This window comes from Bombus fervidus, chromosome 16 (genome assembly GCF_041682495.2).
Source record: "Bombus fervidus isolate BK054 chromosome 16, iyBomFerv1, whole genome shotgun sequence".
Classification (NCBI taxonomy): domain Eukaryota; kingdom Metazoa; phylum Arthropoda; class Insecta; order Hymenoptera; family Apidae; genus Bombus; species Bombus fervidus.
In genome coordinates this window covers 4938523-4958692 of record NC_091532.1, presented here as the reverse complement: position 1 = coordinate 4958692, position 20170 = coordinate 4938523, and the positions used below count along the sequence as shown (strand labels likewise).

The 20170-nt window shown below is 41.4% G+C and overlaps 1 protein-coding gene across 6 annotated transcripts in view; it reads left to right on the top strand.

The window, feature by feature from the left end:
• The window catches only part of LOC139995477 (uncharacterized), a 165878-nt gene that overhangs the window by 138404 nt on the left and 7304 nt on the right, over positions 1–20170 (top strand). For 5 of the 6 annotated variants that reach the window (XM_072019017.1, XM_072019021.1, XM_072019020.1 and 2 more), the window contains 4 exons: positions 15046–15790; positions 16299–16521; positions 16700–16839; positions 18855–19007. In XM_072019017.1, coding sequence (XP_071875118.1) covers positions 15442–15790; positions 16299–16521; positions 16700–16839; positions 18855–19007 — 865 coding nt within the window. In that variant the 5' untranslated portion in view covers positions 15046–15441. Of the gene's footprint in view, positions 1–10632; positions 11814–15045; positions 15791–16298; positions 16522–16699; positions 16840–18854; positions 19008–20170 lie in introns of those variants that run through there. The other variant, XM_072019015.1, reaches the window with a different exon arrangement.

Sequence of the window (20170 nt, the reverse complement as noted above, 5' to 3'; positions counted from 1 at the left end):
AGTGTTAGCATCTAGCGTTCTAGCGATGGATTCGGAATTTTCCTGATAACTGATATCGTTATATCAAATGATACGCGGTAAAAATTTGAAAAACGTGTGGCAAGTTGTAGAAAACGAGGAAACTGGTTAATTGGGGTTCGATGAACAGATCGCAGCACCCTTTTATACTTTGATAAATACCAGTTATTTTTACTGGTATTAGTATAAGTAGCCTCGATACGAAATTACTTTCAGTTTGAATACATAAAAAACAAAATAAAATTCGTTATATTATTCTTTTAGTTATTTTATTCGTTGCGAAAGTCATTACATCATTGCGGAAAAAAATATAACACGAAGTAGGAATTTGAAAATAAAATTGTAAACCAGGTCGATTTGATCGGTGTGGTAGTTCTAGTCTTAAAACAGCGAGGTTTCGGTATTTTTCCAGCTATAAATCTCTTCAATATCGAGCATACGCGATCTACAAACGTCTTTTTTCTTTAACGCGTTTCATGATCGACGATACGACGAAATTTAATGGTAGAGGACCTGATGCTTCGCTGGAAAATAAACTATACATGTACATGCACGCGTATTAACGTAATAGTATTTATTCAAACTATTTCTCCGATAATAACTTGTACCCGAAGTATTTCTACTATTCGTACTATTAATAATATTTATCTTGATCGAGATCAGGATTTATAATACCTAGAACTACCATAAAGTCGGACTTTCTTTGTTGTCGGCGAAGCCACAGCGAACGAGCATAAAATTGGAAAAAGAATGGACGAATCTAGGAATAATTCGGCTTGATCGCGTGTTCCTTCGAACGAAACTCGCATGAATAAAAGATCGATGCAAATGTCTCGATGCTGCCATACGTTCGAGTCGTTGGAGACGCGCGACGATTCATCGATTAACATTATCGTCACGTTTTCCATCGATCGATGCCTCTCGGTGACCAATTAAAACCGAAGATGTGGGGGCCTCTTCGAGACTGTTTCCCTGAAATTAAATTTCGCCCCCTGCTACTTACGTCTCGAACGGTTGAAAAGCCGCGGATTAAACCTCTGAAAGAACCTCTGCGACGTGAGAGACCCGAGGAAATTTATTTCCAAGTCAGATTCCTTTCCCTTTCGGCTAAAGAGAGACACATGACAGAGTAATTAATTAATATTCGCCGGATAAGATCGTTACCGCATGATTATATTTCGATGGTCGAAGGTATTAGGTCGTCTGGAAAGTTTCTTTCGTTTTATAAGAAAATAATGGATGCACAACATTTTCCGTTTTATATTATTTTATCGAATTACGTATGATCCATTTTGTTCTATCAAAATGAAGATCACAACGTTCGACAGATTAGGTTTCGTCTTTGTATAAAGATGCGTCGTTGTAAAAGACGTGTCTGTAAAAGAAAGACACTCTTCGGACAACCTAATACGATGCCGTCGGACAGTGGAAAAAATGGTCCGTTTGCTTGTTCGTTATTTAGAGGAGAGCTGTATATTTCATTGTGTTTACCACGAAGCATAACTGCTACTTTTAAAGCGATTAAAATATTATAAAACTGCAGAGTCAAAGCTCTAATTAAAATCGCGGAGAGTTTGACGAACGTAGAAACGAGTTATCGAGAAAAATTGGTCCCCACTAACCGGAATCTATTTCATCGATTGGAATTTGCTACAAATTAAAACGCCAACTCACAGGCACGCGAGAAATTTGATGAAATTCGTTTCTGTCGTCTCTCTCACTCTCTCTCCCTCTCACTCTCTCGTTTCTGCCACGACGTCGGATCGTTAACACGTCGCGGACGAAAGACGCGAATTCGAAATTTAGATATTTCGTGCGGTATCTTACGAAAAATGTTAACTACTGTCGAATGAAACAATAAAACGAGCAATGGACGGCATAAAGAAATTGTTACAAATGTGTGTTTGCGTTTGCATAATACGATACCATTATCAGTACGTTTGATATATCTAACTATACTGCTAGCTGGGAAAGTTCGTTCCAATTTTTAAGGAATTTGGTAAAAAATCGTATCAGAAAGTTTTCGCCGAAAAACCTGAGAGGTTCTGCAACGATGGAATATTCGAGTGGCGTGAATGATGGAGAAAGATCGTGGAACAAAATGGCACCTATGTAACTCGGTAAAAGGTATATCGAATGGAAATGTAAATCGGAACGAACTTTCCCACCGACCTTTTGAATTTTTCCAATCGCTCGAAAAATACGCGACAATTCAGGCTGTATGCTTCTCAGAGCATACTCGTCGTTTCGCTTTATATTCACCTCGCTGCTCGCACCGAAACTCGTTGATTCAATTAAACAGCGATTTCGTGCAATATTTAGCTTGGAAATACTTTAGCCTGATTAGAGGCTGCAAGTTTTCCGTATTAAGTGGTCGTTCCACGAGCTCGCCGGCAAACGACCAACATCCAAACTTTATCGTAGTTTACATGGAACTTAAGCGACCGATTGGTAACGAGATAATAAACGGGCCGCAAACCACAACGAGATAATGAGCCAGTGTAACGTGTCAACGTCGACCAAGCGAATCGCGATTCGTAAAACATCATTGACGCCAAATCTGCATCAAACCGGTATGAAAATGTAGAACGACGATGTGATCGATGGATTCGCTATTTAGAAACGAACTAATGAAAGTTTAACCGGAGGGTAAAATTGACGAGGCTGTGGGAACGTTTGCGTGAGCTTTAGGTGCTGTTTCGTGGCTTGGTGAATCGAACGATCGACGAAACTTGAACAGGCGACGGTTTACCGCTTCGTTCGCGAAGACTTCAAAAAAGAATCTTTGAACGAGTAGGTACTTGAATTCGAGAGAATAATTTTTCAGAAGCAACTTGAAAGATTTACACCGAGCAAAGAAATCGCGTTCAAGTCTCTTCCAAGAAAGTTCCTCGTGAAAAATTGATAAACCGTCTTTAAGAAACTGCTAAAACGCAAAGAGCACGAGCGAATTGATCCGAAGAAAGGGACGAAAGCCTCGCTCTCTCGTTGTCGAAACGATATCTTTCAGCGTGTCGAATTCAAGATATGAGATTCTTGTAATATAAAATACATATTAACAGTTTTAATCGACAAACGTTACACGTTCACGCTCAAACCAAGTCAAACGAGTTTCTAAGCAAGAATCTGGAAACTTCGCACTCGAAATTCGTCTTCTAACGAATCGACGTTCTCGTTTCTTCGTCTGCTCCTTCTATCCGATTTTCTCTGACTTTGCTTCTTCTTCTTTTCGTGCTCGTTCCGACGCAACTTGGAATCTTCGACGCGGGTCGATGCGACTGAAGTATTCATGCCTTCGCGAAAAGATTTTTCCGTTGGTAGCATTCGCCGATTTCGCTAAATATTGCATCCAACGATGCAGAAACTTCGTTACGTTTCCACGTTTCGCCAGGCGCTGACTATTTTTAAGGCGAACCTTGCTCCGATCGTTGACTCTTACCTGTGGCAGAATCTAATTAGGAAACCGAAATTCTTGATGCGACGAAACTAGTAAAAAGCACACAGGCCAACGAAAATATTCGAACGTTCGTAGACGCTTTTTACAGATACGATAGAGAAAAATGTTCGTTACGCGATACACTTTGAAAATTAACACTGTTACGCAGCTTGACTATCGCGATCATTTCGATCAGGTTTGAATGAAATCTGGAAATGGAAATTATAAGTCGACCTTTGACGCGTTTACGAGAAGTTTGAGAGCGTAAAAACGCATAGAACGCGTACATGTGAGAAAAGTAGACGCATGTCGGAAGCGTAGTGTCTGTTGTAGCATTTCGTAGATAAAACAATGCTGTGCTGAAATTCCATTTTTGAAATTGCGCCTCTCGCGAATTTCCATAGCTACCGGCAGTCTAATCGTAATTTTTCATTAAACGAATCGGTATTTCTCATTAAACGACAAATGTCTTAGATGAAAACTGTCAAAACGGTTAAAACGATAGACAGCTTCATTACTATGTTCATAAAATATTATCGTGCCATTAATGAACCAGCAATATTAATCTTGCTATCGATATACGTCATATTACCAATTAATAGCTAATAGGATTGGTAAAATATTCAGTATTCGGTGTTAGGTTCGAGAAATATTAAACATTCTTAATTATTCATTTTACTCGAAGTTACTTACCGAGCAAAGAGAAAGTTTCGAGGTATTTTCAATTTGAAAATTTACAAACTGAAAAGCATGGTGGTCTGGTGAAAGTTGATTTGCCTTTCGTTTCTATGCGCCTGAATAATTTGAATGCTGAATGGAGACTTGGAGAAATGTACTTTTTCAAAGGAGATAAACACGATAAATAAAAACGACACGTAAAATTTATAATTGTTCAAAGAATTTTGAAAATAATTGTCAAAAGAAGAAGCCCAAAAACATTTATATTTCATGTTTGAACGTACGTGCAACTTTCTCTTAAAATTTAACTTTATCCACGGTTTCCGCAAGTTGAAGATGTTGCATCGTATCGACATCGCGTTTATGATGTTTGAGGAATCTGTTGATAAGTGGAACGTTGATCGAGAAGGTTTAGATTGGACGTATTCGTAATTCCACGAGTATCGCAATTGCAACGGTAATACTCTATGAAATTAGTTGGTCGGGTCGTTTGTCCCTGTGATATTAACAACTAGCATGATCAAGGTAATTATACCGACCGCGTAATTACAAAATAAACGGATATCGTTGAACCCTCGTAAATATGAACAATTTCGATGATCGAGCGGTCTAACTTTCCGGTTTAACAGTCCCGCACTATCTACATTTTCATCGGGAAATTTTCGATCGAATTACAACTATAACACACTTATCCTGATAGAATATTTTCCAGTTTCAAGAGCTATCGTAATTTTCCGCAGCTCGAAGAAACGCTGCACGTGCCTTCTCTTGTCCATTCTCGAATCAAAACGAGTGCAACGAATAAACATGTTGGAATTTTTAATAACTCGATCAACGTTTCTTCGGACAAGAATTAAAAAAAAAAAAAACAGCAGCAGCTAAGAATATTATACAGACCACGTAACGGAGAACGTATACCTACGTTTATGTATAAAAAAGAACCGCGAGAAGTCTTCATTTGTAGAAGCGTGCCCACTTACGATAATTAAACTGCGGATAATTATGCAAATTCATATTTTTGTACAAATGTAACAAGGAAAATGGAACCTAGGTAGACAATTTTGTTGTTTTACTTGGCGAAATATTACACTGGTTTCTACAGTTTCGACGCTTTCTATGGTTTCCCCGTGTTACCTAAATTCTCTGCATTTCACGCGCCTTCGAGTATCTCGTAAACGTATATATATATATATGAAACCATAATCTGGCAATAACTTAAAACAGTTACAAAAGAAAAGAATGGCTCCCAATAAAAATTGAAAATTAAATTTATTCAAAATGTACGTAGAATCAACATAATGTTAGACGAACGAAAGAAATAACGATGAACTTGAAATTCAATTTTGAAGCCAGCCATTTGACCGGACCCGATAATGTTAGCGTTAAATGCTTGTATTAATCGACTGTTCCTCGTGAACGAAATTATTCACCGCGTCTCTGAGAAATGGTTCCCCGAGACGTTTCGATTTACCATTGACTGAGCGCTCGCTCCACTTGTTAAATTACCGGAATTTACGCGGAGTTAAGATCGCAGTTGAGCGAGATTGAAATCGCGAAGTACTCGTTAAATCTTGTGTAAAATAATGGCCGCTATTGGAAACCCTCGTCGCAATCCGTTTGCGCGCAAGATTCTTTCATATTATCATAAGAGGATAGTAGTTGCTTGACAAATATCGTTAAAAGATACAAGGCCCGACAGTTTGATTATTCGAATACTCGAACGTTGAAAAATTTGCAAGCTTGAAAATCGGAAAGTTCGAAAATGTACAAATTTAGAAAAACGATGCGGAGTTTCCGCTGGATTCAGTTCGGACAAGATATTGAGAACAAGAAGATACGGTCAGCTTTGCGATTACGTACAAGAGCATCGTAAGATTTGACAAACATGTTCCGACGCAAATTTTGGGATAATCCAAGAAGGTGTCAACTATTCTGGTGGTCGAAAAGGGCTCGTTACCTAATTGTACCACAGGAACATCCTTAAAGGTTTTAACGACTGACAGAGCCGAGCCAGACTAAATTTACGTTAGCGTAATTTGCCATAAGACGGAGTCGGTGCGTTGCCTGGTCGGAGATAGTTCGCAATTGGGTCGCCGAGTTTAACATACTCTAACAAACGCGTATTCTCCGCGGTGGAACTTGCACGGAAGTTTATGTAGCATAAAGATTATTATAGTTCCAAGGCGGACGAGAAGTTCGACAAAGACGTTTCGTTGAAATCTCCAAGAAAATTTCAATACGACTGAATTATATCGCATCTGAATGTTACCGTGAATTATTTTCGTCGAATTTATCGAATAATTATGCAAACGCGTCAATGGTAACGTTTTATCGACAAGTCGGACATAAAATCGTTCCTTGCTCATTATTAAACAGATCCTATCGTTTTATCGGTCGTTTCGAAACAGAAGTTCAATGTCTTTCGTAGACGAACGTAGTTCATGTCCTCTCAACCATATCCGCGCTAGCCATCTTTCGAGTTTCACCCTCGGCTTTCCCTCTTCCTCCAAATGGAATATTTCTCAACGATTCCCTCTTCCATGAGCTTTCCATTTCCGAAACGTCTCGGTCCACCGTAGAAATCTCACGTTCCTCCTCCTCGTCGAACCTCCTCCGGTACGCGACAGTTTCTTTAATTTCGTCGATCAGATTCAGCGAGAGATCACGATCAGCAATCGAGACACTGTCGCACGAATTGTCCAGCTGAATGGGTTTTCGAAACGCCGTGAAGCAAAAAAGAAGTAAGTTCCATTGGGGTGGCAACTAAGTGATTGCGGACTTTGTCAATACCACCTAAGGACAAAACCCGCAATCACTTAGTTGCCAGCCCAATAGTAGTACGCGACAAGCAGACGCTGAACATCGAGGAAGAACGTGGAATCGTTGGCGTCGCTCGTTTCGAAACCGAGCCCGTCGTTCCCGAGATCCAGAACGAATCACCGTCCTTTATCTTCTTCTCGTTTCTTTCTTGATTCCCTGTGAACCGGTAGCGACGACCAAAATGGGATTCACCTCGATCGTGGTCGGTCGATCGGCCGGTAAGTGCGTTCGAATGGAAGTCGAGGGAAGGATAAAAGCACCTTTAGCGTCGAATTGAATTTTCCACTCGACACGACAGTCCGACCTCCCTCTGTAAATTCAATTAGCGCGGTAGAATCTCCGACGACCAGGAGAATTTCTCCGATGGAAGCAAGCCGACGCGCATGATAATGCGCCGCGAAGACGAACGATCGATCACCGCGAGTCGCAATTACGATAAGAAGGGCAGGGTCGCTGGCACAGGCTGGCAGAAGGTAAGGTGTGGTTCTCCATTCTCACCCTGCTCCATGGAAACTCGCCTTTGTGCCGTTAACCGGCTTCGTTCTCCTTCCTCTTTTTCTCTCATTTCCTTCTACTCTGCTTCCTCTTTTTTTTCTCTCTCTCTCTCTCCTCGTCCCTTTTCTTGCGTTCGTTACCGTGCGCCGCGGGTAGTTTCAAAGCGGTTATTTTATGTAAAGCAGGGGAAAAAAAGAAAGAATGACGCGACAGAAGCCGGCGGGTCGAGAGAGTTTTCGTGACGAAAATTAGCTGGACGCGGTAAATTTGCGGACTCTGATAAACTGACGAATAAAATTCAACGGCCCTTTCCTCCATCGCCGCGCTCTACTTCAACTTTTCTTCCGCGCGTTTGTTCCCGTTATCGTTGCCGCTTTTAATATCAATTAAACCGAGATTTCGCCTTTAAGATTTCTACGAATGCGCTCGCCCGTTAGAAACTGTCGAACAGTAATTGGAAATAAAGAAGAGATAAGTCGCTTCTATCGTTACGGCGAATACATTTTACGGTAATCGTATTTGCGGGAGGATCGAGGTCGATCGAGAGCAGAATTCGAACCACGAGCGTGTGCAATATTTCGCTTCTTTTTTAATATTCCGCTTATTCTAGTAATTTTATAGTATCGTCGGTATTATCATTATCGAATTAACAGCCGCTCGTTGTGCATAATTTATTACCTATTAGAATTTCATATTTCTCCTTCTTCATTAGCAGTACTATGCAATATTTCGCTGTTTGGTATTTTATTCGGCCATTATGGCCGAATACAATTTAACGTAATTCGTTAACAATATAATTCATGACAATTCCATTTCCTAATCCGTGGCAACGTATAGTAAAGTTCAATAATATATCTCGTTGTTAAAACTGTATGCCATAACTGAATATCATCTCGATATTGCAACTTGCAGCACGCTGGAAAGCTTTCAACGTTGATCCAAATTTTAAACGCATCTGCCTTTAGTTTTCTTTATCGTCCAATACTCGTGTATAATACCTATATTCCCGCCTTTTATTCCACCTTGTTTCGCAGCCTTTTATTCCTCCTATATTCTCCCCTTTTTACATTCGTTTTCCTACGCTTTTTTTTTTTCTCCTAACGAAAACACCACGAATAATGGAAACGCTTTGGAAATAAAAGAATTCGGTCGTTGACGTTGGCGCAGGCAAACATATTGCGAGCAGATATTGCGTGCGACACTGCGAAATGTCAGATTACCCTCAACAACCTTTAATCTCACGTCAGCATTTAAATTATTCCCGTACGTATTTGTTTAATACGAATATATGGCGTTGAAACGACAATCGCGTGCGCCGCTCTAACTAACGAAAAGATAGCCTCGTAGAATGTTTTAACGCACGTAAGACGTTCGAACGAATGTTCGTAACTAACGGGAAGATAACCATAAATAATATTTAATATTCGTGAAATATTCGAACGTTTACAGAAAAGCAATTTAAACAGATAGCTTGAAAATTCACGTCGCTCTAACGTTATCTTACACGTATTTTCGTGACCGCTATTTCTTATTGAATTCTTCACTGTCTTGATTCCATTTCTCGCGGGAATATATTTTATACGATCTTGCAAAACTTTCTTCAAGATAGGAGTCGGACATTTATTCTCAAAGGTAAAGTAACTGGATCGATAGTCCGCGTTTCAAATTTTCCTCGTGCTTTTTCGTAAGTTTTACATTTGCATTCGTTGGTATCTCGCATAGTGTTGTCAACAGGCCATCGGGTGATTTTTCATGACAAAATTAGTTGAAAATGTCGAATAAAATTCTTCCCACCGAGACCTCGTTTTTTTTTTTTTTTCGAGAAATTCTAGTTTCGAGGAATCGTAATGATTCGCCAAGCCTATTTAAACTTAAACTGAGCGTCGATCGCGTACGAGCAAATAATCGGCGAAAGATCATTGCACACCCGAGGATGAGTCAAAAATGTGGAATCAAATTTTTCCGTTTAAAGCTTTACACGACCAAGAGAATAGAATTTGAAGAATTTAGTGCAGGCGAATGATAAATTTTCAAAGTTATTTTTCTCGGGAACGGATCTCGCGAAAAACTTGTACCATACATTTTCCGCTTATTTTCATATACGACATATACGATAACCTTTGGTCCATAGTTTGCTCCTCTCCGGTTCGGAATTAGCCACGTTCAAGCATACGCGATAAACTTTCCAACTGGATTTTCTCGAAAACGAAGTCTCGGTCGAGCAGATCTTATTCTACATTTTCGTATTGCTGTGCATACGATCAGCCTCTAGTCGGCTGATCGCGTTACGCAAGACACCCTGTACATGTACAGGCGATTCATAGAGTACGTAATAGGTCAGAGAAATACGTGTACATTAACTTGCACGTTTAATATTTTAATATTAACGTTTAATATTAACATTTATGAAAAAACGTATCATGGTATCACAGAGCGATATGAAAACATTTACCGTTTTATTTCATTTCATTGAATTCTTTATGACCCATTTTGTTCCCATAGAACGATAAATCAGTAAAATAATATGAAAGAAGGACCGTTATATGTCTACTATTTCCTTACAAAACGAAACTTATCAAAGGAAACCTTATTAAAAGAAACCTTATAAAATAAAACTTTTGGGACAGCCTAATATTTTCGCGTCACGTAACGCTATTAAATCTAACCGTCTCGGTGTTCCATAAATACACGGACGTGCACCATCTGTCCATCTACGTGTCACGTCAATGCCACACAGAATTAACAAGTCAAAGAAGATCGATCTAATCCTCGTAGAATTTTTTATTCGATTTCGACAAACGAACGTCGCTTCGCGCGGATATACATTTACGCGAAATCTATTCTCGACATCTTCGGCGCACGTACATGCATAGACAGCCACGTTTACACGCAAACATACATACACACGCGTTTACCGAAAGCTCACAAATCGACGCATTGAACGAAGATTATCAGCGCGAACGGTGCACCGGTGCCGAAACGTTCGTCGACCGACGGTGTAGCGTGGAAAACCGAATGGAGCATCGGTAAGCCGTTTGGCTTCCACGCCCAGGAGTATCGCGAGATCTCCGATGACGTGGTTGTCCACCTCGTTGCCATTGCCGTCGTTGCGTATCCCATGATCCCCTGAGACGGAAACCGCCCATTAGCCGGCCAATGATGATGCCAACGGACACCCAGGTCAGCTCTCCGTCGTGGTACCGCGCAGAGGCCGGCACTGACAACAGTTTTCGTTCGTCCACTCGTTTCGTTTCGTCCACGAGACGGCAACCGTCCGACGAACGGCAAAGTTTCATCGATCATTCGGCTGTTGGCCAAAAAAGAAAGACTCTCTTCGTCGAAAGTAAAATCGCGGGGAATATAAAAAGAAGGAAGGATTTAAAAAGGGAACAGGATAATTTTACGATTGGATCGAAGGGAATATAGTCGTTGCTCGTCGCTAGGTGCATCTCGAGGATCGGAAAGATTCGCGAGAGGTGGCTGAAAATTGGAAGATCTCGCGGGGTCTCTTCCAGTGTATAATTGGATCGTCGGGGACTGTGAGTTTAATCGGTTCGCTCGCTACGAATCTTGCTACGATCCTTTTTGGTCGCCTGGACGTCGTCCGGGCGGCTTTGACCGGCTTTCGCAAATTGGCGAAGCGATCGGCGCGGCCGATTAAGGAGGACGTGCGGAGAATACCGGATGCGAATGGAAGGATAGAAACTGGACGGAATTGCGAGGACTAGTGACGCATCGATCGACGTTCGTTTGTTTGATAATCGGTGGTTCGGTTAAATTAACTCTGACCACGTAGCGCGAACGTTGTGTTCGTTCCTTCGCGGCAAGTGCGAAGAGAACTTGCGGGGAAATCCACGGGCATATTAATTCCATATTAATTCTACGTCGATGGTTTATCTTTGTTAACGATAAAGTGTGTTCACGGACGAAGCGAGCGTGTTAAGATTGGAAAAAAGTAATGGTAATAGAAGTAATGGAAAAATGAAATCCAAGTGAAAAATAATAATCGAGCTTGTATCGTCGTTGTTACGCTTGTCTTATGAAATAATAATAATAATAATAACGATGATGACGATTAATCACTGTGACCTATAACCATCGAAAGTTTTATTTTGGATGTGGCGGTTACATCATTCGCACAGTTGCATCGTGGATAGAGAAAAGTGTGTCGTTATGCTTCCCCCTGCGCTCAATGTAAACCCCTGTTTCGATTAATCGAGTGAGCGGCTAAGTTTCTTGATACGCAGTGACATAAATAAGCGATGACCAGTGATCACGCGAACGCTCGTCGTTCTTTCGCTTCGCAGTTCCGTAGCAAGTATCTCGCGAGTGACAGAGGAAATCGCCACGTGATCTACATGGATCGGTACGTGTGGTTCTTCATATTTTTCGAAAAAAAAAGAAAAGAATCTCTACCCAATTTCACAGTTTGCAATTACGTGGGAACAGTTTCGATAGGATCTCATATCTGTCTGTTTCTATGATCAGCTCGATATGACGATGCGAAACGTGTTTTCGGTAACGACGTTTTTACTAGAAAAATTTTCTACTAAAAATACTTTCCCGCTGAAAGAAAAAGTTAAAAAAAGCTGCTTCCGTTACAAGAATTTCCTGTTCTACCGAAAGCTATACTTTCGTTGAAAACGACGCTTTTTTTTGCTAAAATAACCGCTTTTTTAATTAAAACGCTAAAAAAAAGTTCCCATTTAATTAAAAATATATTCCTTTTTCGCTAAATGATCCCTCTTTCTGCCGACGAATTATTTCGAGGATTTTCAAAAGGTTCCCACGTGCGAAACGACTCGGAAACGTAAATAAAAATGCTGCGTTCGAATAAACGCGACGCAGGAACAGATAATTTAACCTTCGAAAGAGCGTGTTCTCCGAGTACCATTAACCGGTTAGCTGTTGCAACCTCTTTGAAAAGTGTGTATCTAAAACGTGTCGCGAAATGTAAAGGACGACGAGTATACTCGTCAAACGCGGAGTACGTGCGGCTGTTACCATACAGAATTAGCTTGTAAAGGAACGACTGTTTCATTTTTTAATTTTATTGCCGACGGGGCTGGTCGTAGCATAAAATATTACCATTTCTTCGTGACAAGTATACTCGTGAAAAACAGCTAACTAGTTAATTCGCCGGTAATTCGTTTTACTTTCACCTTCGTCTTTCTTCTTCGTTCCTAACCGAGGATCGGAACTTTGGCCCGATTTACTCTTGGCGGTGTCGCCCTAAGCCTGGTTTGTCGAAGTTATACATAGAAAAAATACCATGGGACAGTAAAAACAGCAGGGGCTGAAAGCGGTAGCACGCTAGGGTGGCGGGAACCGAGCTCGTCCGGGGACATATATTTTTTGAAACTTTTCCTTCCAGCTACGTCCAACCAAGTTACGTATGAATCAAATTATAAAGAATAAATATACCTCGTAAAAAGCGACGAGGAACATATCTGACGCTAAACGCTTTTTTACCATTTTTCTTTCTTTTCTTTTTTTTTTTTTTTTTTTTCTTCTTTGCATCCGATGTATCGTTTCACGCGCGAGTGAAACGTGTCTCGAATATCCCTCGCTATGGAAAAAATCTGGAAACCGCGTCACTCGTGCGGCTGAAACAGAGAACGTTTAAACGGAAAGTTAGAATTAGGATTTCGACAATGACTGTCGCGCGAAAGGACGTTATAATTATTCAGGATCGTCAAGTGAAACAAGCGAAGCGAGATAATACGTAAAAGAACCGAGGAAGAAACGATCGGAATAACAAAAAAGAAATAATGGTCCTGGTCCAATCCAAATAGATCCAATCTACTTTCTAACGAACAAGAAAGAACACTTGCGCTAAAAATATTCGCAACGTTGCTTACGCAGCCGCGTTATTTTCACAGCGAATAGTCGTTCTTCCAGCATTTTCCGCGCTTCCATCGTTTCGCTGCACGTCGTTCGATGATCGACGACGACTGCAACAATGATGTTTATCGAAATAGCGTGACGGCGATGATAAATTATTATTTTCCGCGATCGGATAAAACGCGTGAGAAAAACGGATCGCGTAAATTTTTTGAAACAATACCGTCACGGGATCGTTTCATCCTATTCGCGGTCTTAACGGATCGTTAATCCGAACTTGCAGAGCTGTACGAATTTCAGCTACGCGACTTTTTATCTTTAATTAAAGTACGGGACAGAGGGAGATGAATTTGAGATTTTGGAACGCGAGAAACGGCGAGATTATCGCGGAACGTTCGTAAGTGGAAACCATAAATTTCGACTCGCTGATGGCTACGGATAATCCCGAAGCCGCCGGGCTCATATATCTTAACTTATATTTGGTTATTAAGGCTAGTCATAACAATTCAAATCATTTACAACTTCCGTTTAAAGCTTCTCGAATTTATTACGAATTTTCTACGTTTATTAAACGAAGATTATTTCTTCATTTACCACGATAGGAGACTTTCGTTCCGAGATTACTTCCAAACTTTCTGTTTTCTTTTTTTTTTCTTTCCTTTTTTTTTTTTTTTTGCGTCCGATGTATCGTTTCACGCGCGAGTAAAGCGTGTCTCGATATATCCTTCGCTATGGCAAAAATCTGGAAACCGCGTGACTCGTGCGGCTGAAACAGAAAGGACAGAACTCTGATTATCCTGATCGTCGAAGAATCTTTGCTTCAAAGGAACCTGCTTTTCTCGTACGATGGCGTGTTCATCGAAAAAGAATCGAAGAAGAAACAAAATTGAAGATTATCTCTTTCTTCGCGCCGAATACTTTGATTCAACGGTCTCCTGCTGCAAGCGATTATTTTCATTTATCCTTGATAATTCCAACGTTGGTAGAACTGATCGCCAATTATCTGACACGGAAACGCGAGAAGCGGAAAAGTCGAGGTTCCAGCAAAGAATTTGAATAGGAGTTTACGATTTTGCAAAATTCAATTTGCCACGAGATAGCGCGATAGAAACGATCCGTAGTTCGTGATAATTGGCGATTGAAGTAACGCGATCTTATTTTCCACTTTCGTAACGTCGCTTCTCACGGTTCCTTCGATAGCTGCACCATTTCCGGGCAGATAACATTATCGTTCAGTGATAATTCATCCGACGAGTTAATAAGAAGCGTTGCGGTCTACGCGTTTGCAGAATGCAAGAACCAAGCAATTACTTCTTATTTCTTGTTATAAAATCTTATACGAATGGAGAATTAATCAACAAATTGTTGCAGCTTCAGCTATAACGAGATTGTAAATTGTTAGATTTATATATATATATAATTGTTAAATAGAGCCTCTTGCAACTAGAATTGTCGATGTGAAAATTCCTAGCTACCGAAAACTAGCAACTCTCATGAAATCGACGTGACGTGGAATAAAACTACAAGTACAACCGTTTGTAATTCGAAATCTCGCGTATCGACCAACTTCGCCTTTAAATGTTGCCATTTTAACGTAACAGGAAACACAGCATTACTCGGCGTTACATGGAATCGATTCCTCTTAGCATCTCCAGCAATGCACAAAAGAGACCACGTTTCAATCCCAATTATTACCCGCGACCAAGTTCCAAAGCCGCAACGAAATTCTAACCATCTACACCCTTTGTTTGCAGACTCGGTGTACCGGTGCACCGCGGAAGAGCGAACAATGGATATGAGAAGAGCAGAGGCTAAGTAGCAGGCTGCAGGTACAGGAACAGAGAGGGCGAAGCAACAGGAAAGAGGAAGCCGACCGAGCGTGGTGCGAAGAAGCAGCCGACAGAAAGTGTGTGAGAGAGGGAGAGAGAGGGAGAGAGAGGGGGTATAGAAAACGCCGAGAACGACAAGACTGAAACGACGAAGACAGTCCTTTCTTTCGAACAGCTAAGCAAAAACAAGACGAAAGCAAGAGAAATCTACTGGAGGAAGGAAAAAAGAAGAAGAAGAAGGAGGAGAATAAAGAGGTTACGAGACGTTTTCATAAAATTTCGATAAAGTTTCGAGTAAACAGCAGGTAGTCGAACAAAAAGATGAAGGAGAGCAGCTTATGGACATTGGTTTGGGCAATGAGTCTGGCAACGAGTCTGAGCCTCGCGCAATCGATCAACTGCCCCTCGCACGGTGAAATCTCGCCCTGTTCCTGCACACTGAAGAAATCCGGCTTGGACATCGTATGCGAGTACACGGACATACTTCACATCTCGGAGGTGATGAGCAAGTTGAAAGGGAGGACGAACGCGGTGATCTTTTATCTAAGGCTCAGGCACAACAACCTGCCGAAGCTGCAGCCGTATGTGTTCCTCGGCCTCGACATCCGCCATTTGACCATTCACAATAGCAGCCTGTCGAAGCTCGAGGAATCGTCTCTAAGTTCCATCGGTGAGTACCCTTCGCTTCTTCGTTCTTTGCCCAATGAGCGTCTCCATCATCCCTTTGACAACGTCTCGCGACTCCTCTTTTTCTCCCTGTTTTCAAATCGACCGACAGAAAAACGTTTTAATCAACCGCTTCAACAACGTCCTTCTTCGTCTCGGTTATTTAAAGTTCCCTGGAACGGTTTGACTGCCCGTTCAGACCCGAACGCGGTAAATTCTTTGCTCCTGTCTCTTTGCGTTTAAGTAGAGACATATGCGTGTCTCGGTCCTTGAACGTTCTTCGAATATTATCTTATTTACGCTTTGACATCTTCTTACCTTTCGGTATATTTCTTTTTTTTTTTTTTCTTTTTTTAAGTATCTTTCCATTCTTCGCAAATGAGAAACCTGTCGGTAACTGTTCCAACGTTCCATCGCGAAGGCCGTTGAGATCCCACGAATTCGCCTCTTACTTGACTCTTTCGACGAAGCGCAAGCAATTCATCAATGTGGTTTATCGCGGCGTTTCGCAGGGACTGGCCTGACGCAGCTGGACCTCTCACAAAACGCTTTGCTCTCGGTGCCGTCTAGCGCTTTGAAGGATCTTCAACATCTACTTATACTGAATCTGAACCGCAACAAGATCAAAAACATCCATAAAAAGGCTTTCGAAGGACTCGACACCCTCGAGATTCTTTCTCTGTACGAGAACGAGATCTCCTACATAGAAGAGGACGCGTTCACAGGATTGCACAAGTAAGTTACTTCAGCTGGAATCAACCACCTGCTACCTATCATCCGGCTACGAATTTCATTACGTCGCTTTTTCTTCCATTACTTCGATCCCTATCACTTCCGATTAATCGCGTAAAATCTGACGCGAACAAGCGTCGTAGAATTAAGTTGCAAGTAAAAGGATACGTTTGAACCGTAGCCGAAAGCTGAGGAGATTGAATCTCGGAGGAAACAATTTGACCAAAGTGCCGACGCCGGCGCTGCGCACTCTCGACATGCTGAAGAAGTTGGAGATGCAGGAGAATAGGATCACGGCCATTCAGGAAGGCGATTTCGAAGGTACGTCTACTTTCGTTTCCGCCTTCACTACGATTTTTCAACTTAGCTCGGGATTTCCTCTGCGGCGGTAGATATTAACGCGCGACGTACGGCTCGAGCCCTTCGCGTTGTAGCGTTTCTGAGGTAGAATGATATTTGTTAAATGCTCTTTTCCCAATCTTTTTTACGTCTAAATTCTACTAAATTAAATATACTACGTACTAAATTCCTCAAAAATCGCAACGAACTTTCCCATCGACTAATATTACGAAGCGAGCTGTCGAGATAAATCGTCCGCTTTGTATCGCATCGTTCGCGATAGGTAGGCTGTTCTTTGCTATTTGCGGACGTTTATGCAAATTCGTATCGTTACGAGTACCACTAAAAACGATAGAATATCGTACTCTGAATATTTTACGTGTTTTCGCACGATATACGCATGCTGTGATTCGTTAGTATCTTCAAATATGCCATAATCACATGAAAATTCGCGATATGGTAATGGGTAATATTTCTTATACAGTTTTATTGTAAAAAGAACGTTTGTTATAAAGAATTCACGCTAAAATGAGAAGATTCATATTTGTAGGAAAATAATTAAAAGAATGGAAAGGGATTTGGCTCGTTATGATTATCTTGTATTATTCTTACATATTGCGTTCGTTCTACGCGTCTGTGCATCTTTGCAGCTTCGAAGATTTTACTTTGAACTTGGTACTTCTCATCCATCGGACTTGCAACGATTCCATTTGAAATCTGAGTTTCGTGTCGTTTGAAAACGATTCGTTCGTCTTATTATACCAACTTCCTAACTCAAGTACTAGACTGTAATCCACTTATATTCGATTAACCTCGTAACTTTACAGTGCGTGCACGCGCGTGCATCGCCGACCTTTTCGCATGCGAGCAATAAGGTCATCGATAGAGTTAATATCTGTATTTATTCTTAGACGCGAATTAGCTCGTCTCTAAAAAAGAGGGCCGCGTCGTAACTTTCAAGCAGATCGATTCGCGCAATGGCAGTGCCTCTTCAAGGGTGAGACCGACCCTTCGCTCCAACTCCGTGCTTTACTTTCTTGTATCGACTTCTATTTTCAGACTTGCGATAGAAAAAGAACAAATCTATCTATTCGAATCTGTCTGTTCCTTTCTTTTTCAGCTCTCTACCTTTTGCGATCTATGAATGGGACGATGAGTCGTCGTCGTCGTCGTTGCCTGAACCAATAACAACGACAGCGTTTCTACAAATCCTGAGAAACCTCTTTTTACCTGACGCCTATCTTAGACACTATAGATCTTTCGTTCTAATGTTTCGTTACGAATTTTCCTAAACGATCGTGTTACTAACCTAACTTACTTTGCAGAGAGAAAGCGATTGCCATGCTATCTTGCCAAAGCTTGCGAACGATAATCCGCGGACACGTGCCGCAGCCAATCAGCGTCGTTCCTTTTGTAGATTTTCCACGAAAGACAGACGCTGATTGTCTACGACACGTGTCTACGGACAGTCGTCTGACGGCGTAAGCTTAGCTTAAGAGTACGGCTTATTCGTGGTTCGTCGCTGCGGATATTTCATCGCATACCTGATGATCTTTTTAATTCGATATTACCAGCATGTACTCTGAAAACACGGTGGAAAAATTACCACGGTCATTTTACAACGCGATTTCCATATAACGCGACTTAATAGAAGACTTGGACGGCGTTCGTATAACACGAATATTTCCATCACGCTGTTTTCCTTTCGCTTGAAACACGATGTCGATACAACGCGGCACGTATTGCTACCGCGTTACAATAGGATTCACTGTAATAACGCAGGATACGTCGTTACGGTATATGAAACTGGTAAAATTTCTGTATAAAACTATCGATTTTTTCGAAGTATCGTGAAACCGGGATCATTCCTTGACGAAAACTGAAACGATATATATATTAGCAGATAATACAGAATGTAATTGTTGTTCAATCGAACATGTTAGGCATGTCATAGAGAAATATAGGCGATAAAAATTCTCTTTTCCCTGTGTTATCAGGTCTGAAAAGCCTGGATTCGTTAGGACTGGCGCACAATCAGCTTCGCGAAGTGCCGGCCCGTGTGTTTGCCCATTTGACGCAATTAAACTCTTTGGAGCTGGACGGAAATCAAATTACACACGTGGATCCGGATGCGTTCATCGGTCTCGAGGGTAAGCATAATCACGATTTCATGCGATTCCTTTGAAACGTCTCGACACGTGGCACGCTCGGCGAAACGCCATTATTTCTATCGTATCGCCTCGCACGCCTCGGATAACCGATTATCCGACCGATTTTCCATCAAACGCGTACACCGAGCTGCGTCGATCTCGATTTTCCGTCGACGGCAAGAGCCAGCGTCGTGAGAACCGCGCTAATCGAAATTATTTCCGACGGTTCCCGTAAACTGCCTTTGTAACCGTTCAGTCGCTTATCTCGTTCGAGAACGATCGCTGCACGTAACGATATTAAATCGTTCGATCGTCTAACGTTACGTTCTAACGTAGAAATTGGAAACGGTGATCCTGCGGAAAAATCTTCGTTGGTCGTTTTCGGCGTCGAACGTTCGTTTAACGACAATTTGCTGATAAGTGGGACGTCGGTGAAATTCGCGAGTGCCTGCCTGCCTTCGTGCGTAATTTCGCGAAAAAAAAGGATGGTCGGTGATTCGATTAAAAATTTGATTAAAAAATTAAAAAAAGAAAGGGTAATTTACGTAAATTCAATGGAAATAATCTAGCAGAGAAGAAGTTCAATGAGAGGCACGTTATGGCAAGGCTATTCTGAAGGGAAACAGTCGTCGTCGTTCTTTTCAAACTCGATGAACTTTTTCCGACAGGATCCTGGAAATTCCTCGCTGAAGAGTTAGCGAACAGATTGAACTTTTCTATGATTATGCGATGAAGTCTGCCTGTTTGACGTACAAACAGGTAGCAGACTCGATCGAATGGACGTTATGCTCCTGGCGGAATCGAGGAAACTTGAAAATTGCATGCACGTCGATGAAATATTACCTTGTTACATCGTGACTGTGCAACGATTACTGGTCGATTATACCGTATAGCACGGATCGTCACGTACCGTGACGAATAGTGTGAACGGTCTGATTTAAAGCGCATGTTTCAATGTTCTATGGTGCCAGCACCATTCCGAACGTAACGCGTTGGAACGGATCCGCTATACAATATGTAACGTAGGATGTCTCCGAAATCATGGTACAAGCGATCGGGTGGTAATTCTACGTGTAAAAATAAGTCGAAAAGAAAGAATAACGTTTTTTCGTTCGAGTCTTCGTTTTCGAGAAAAATGAGTTCGAAGATCGGTGAGGTGCGCG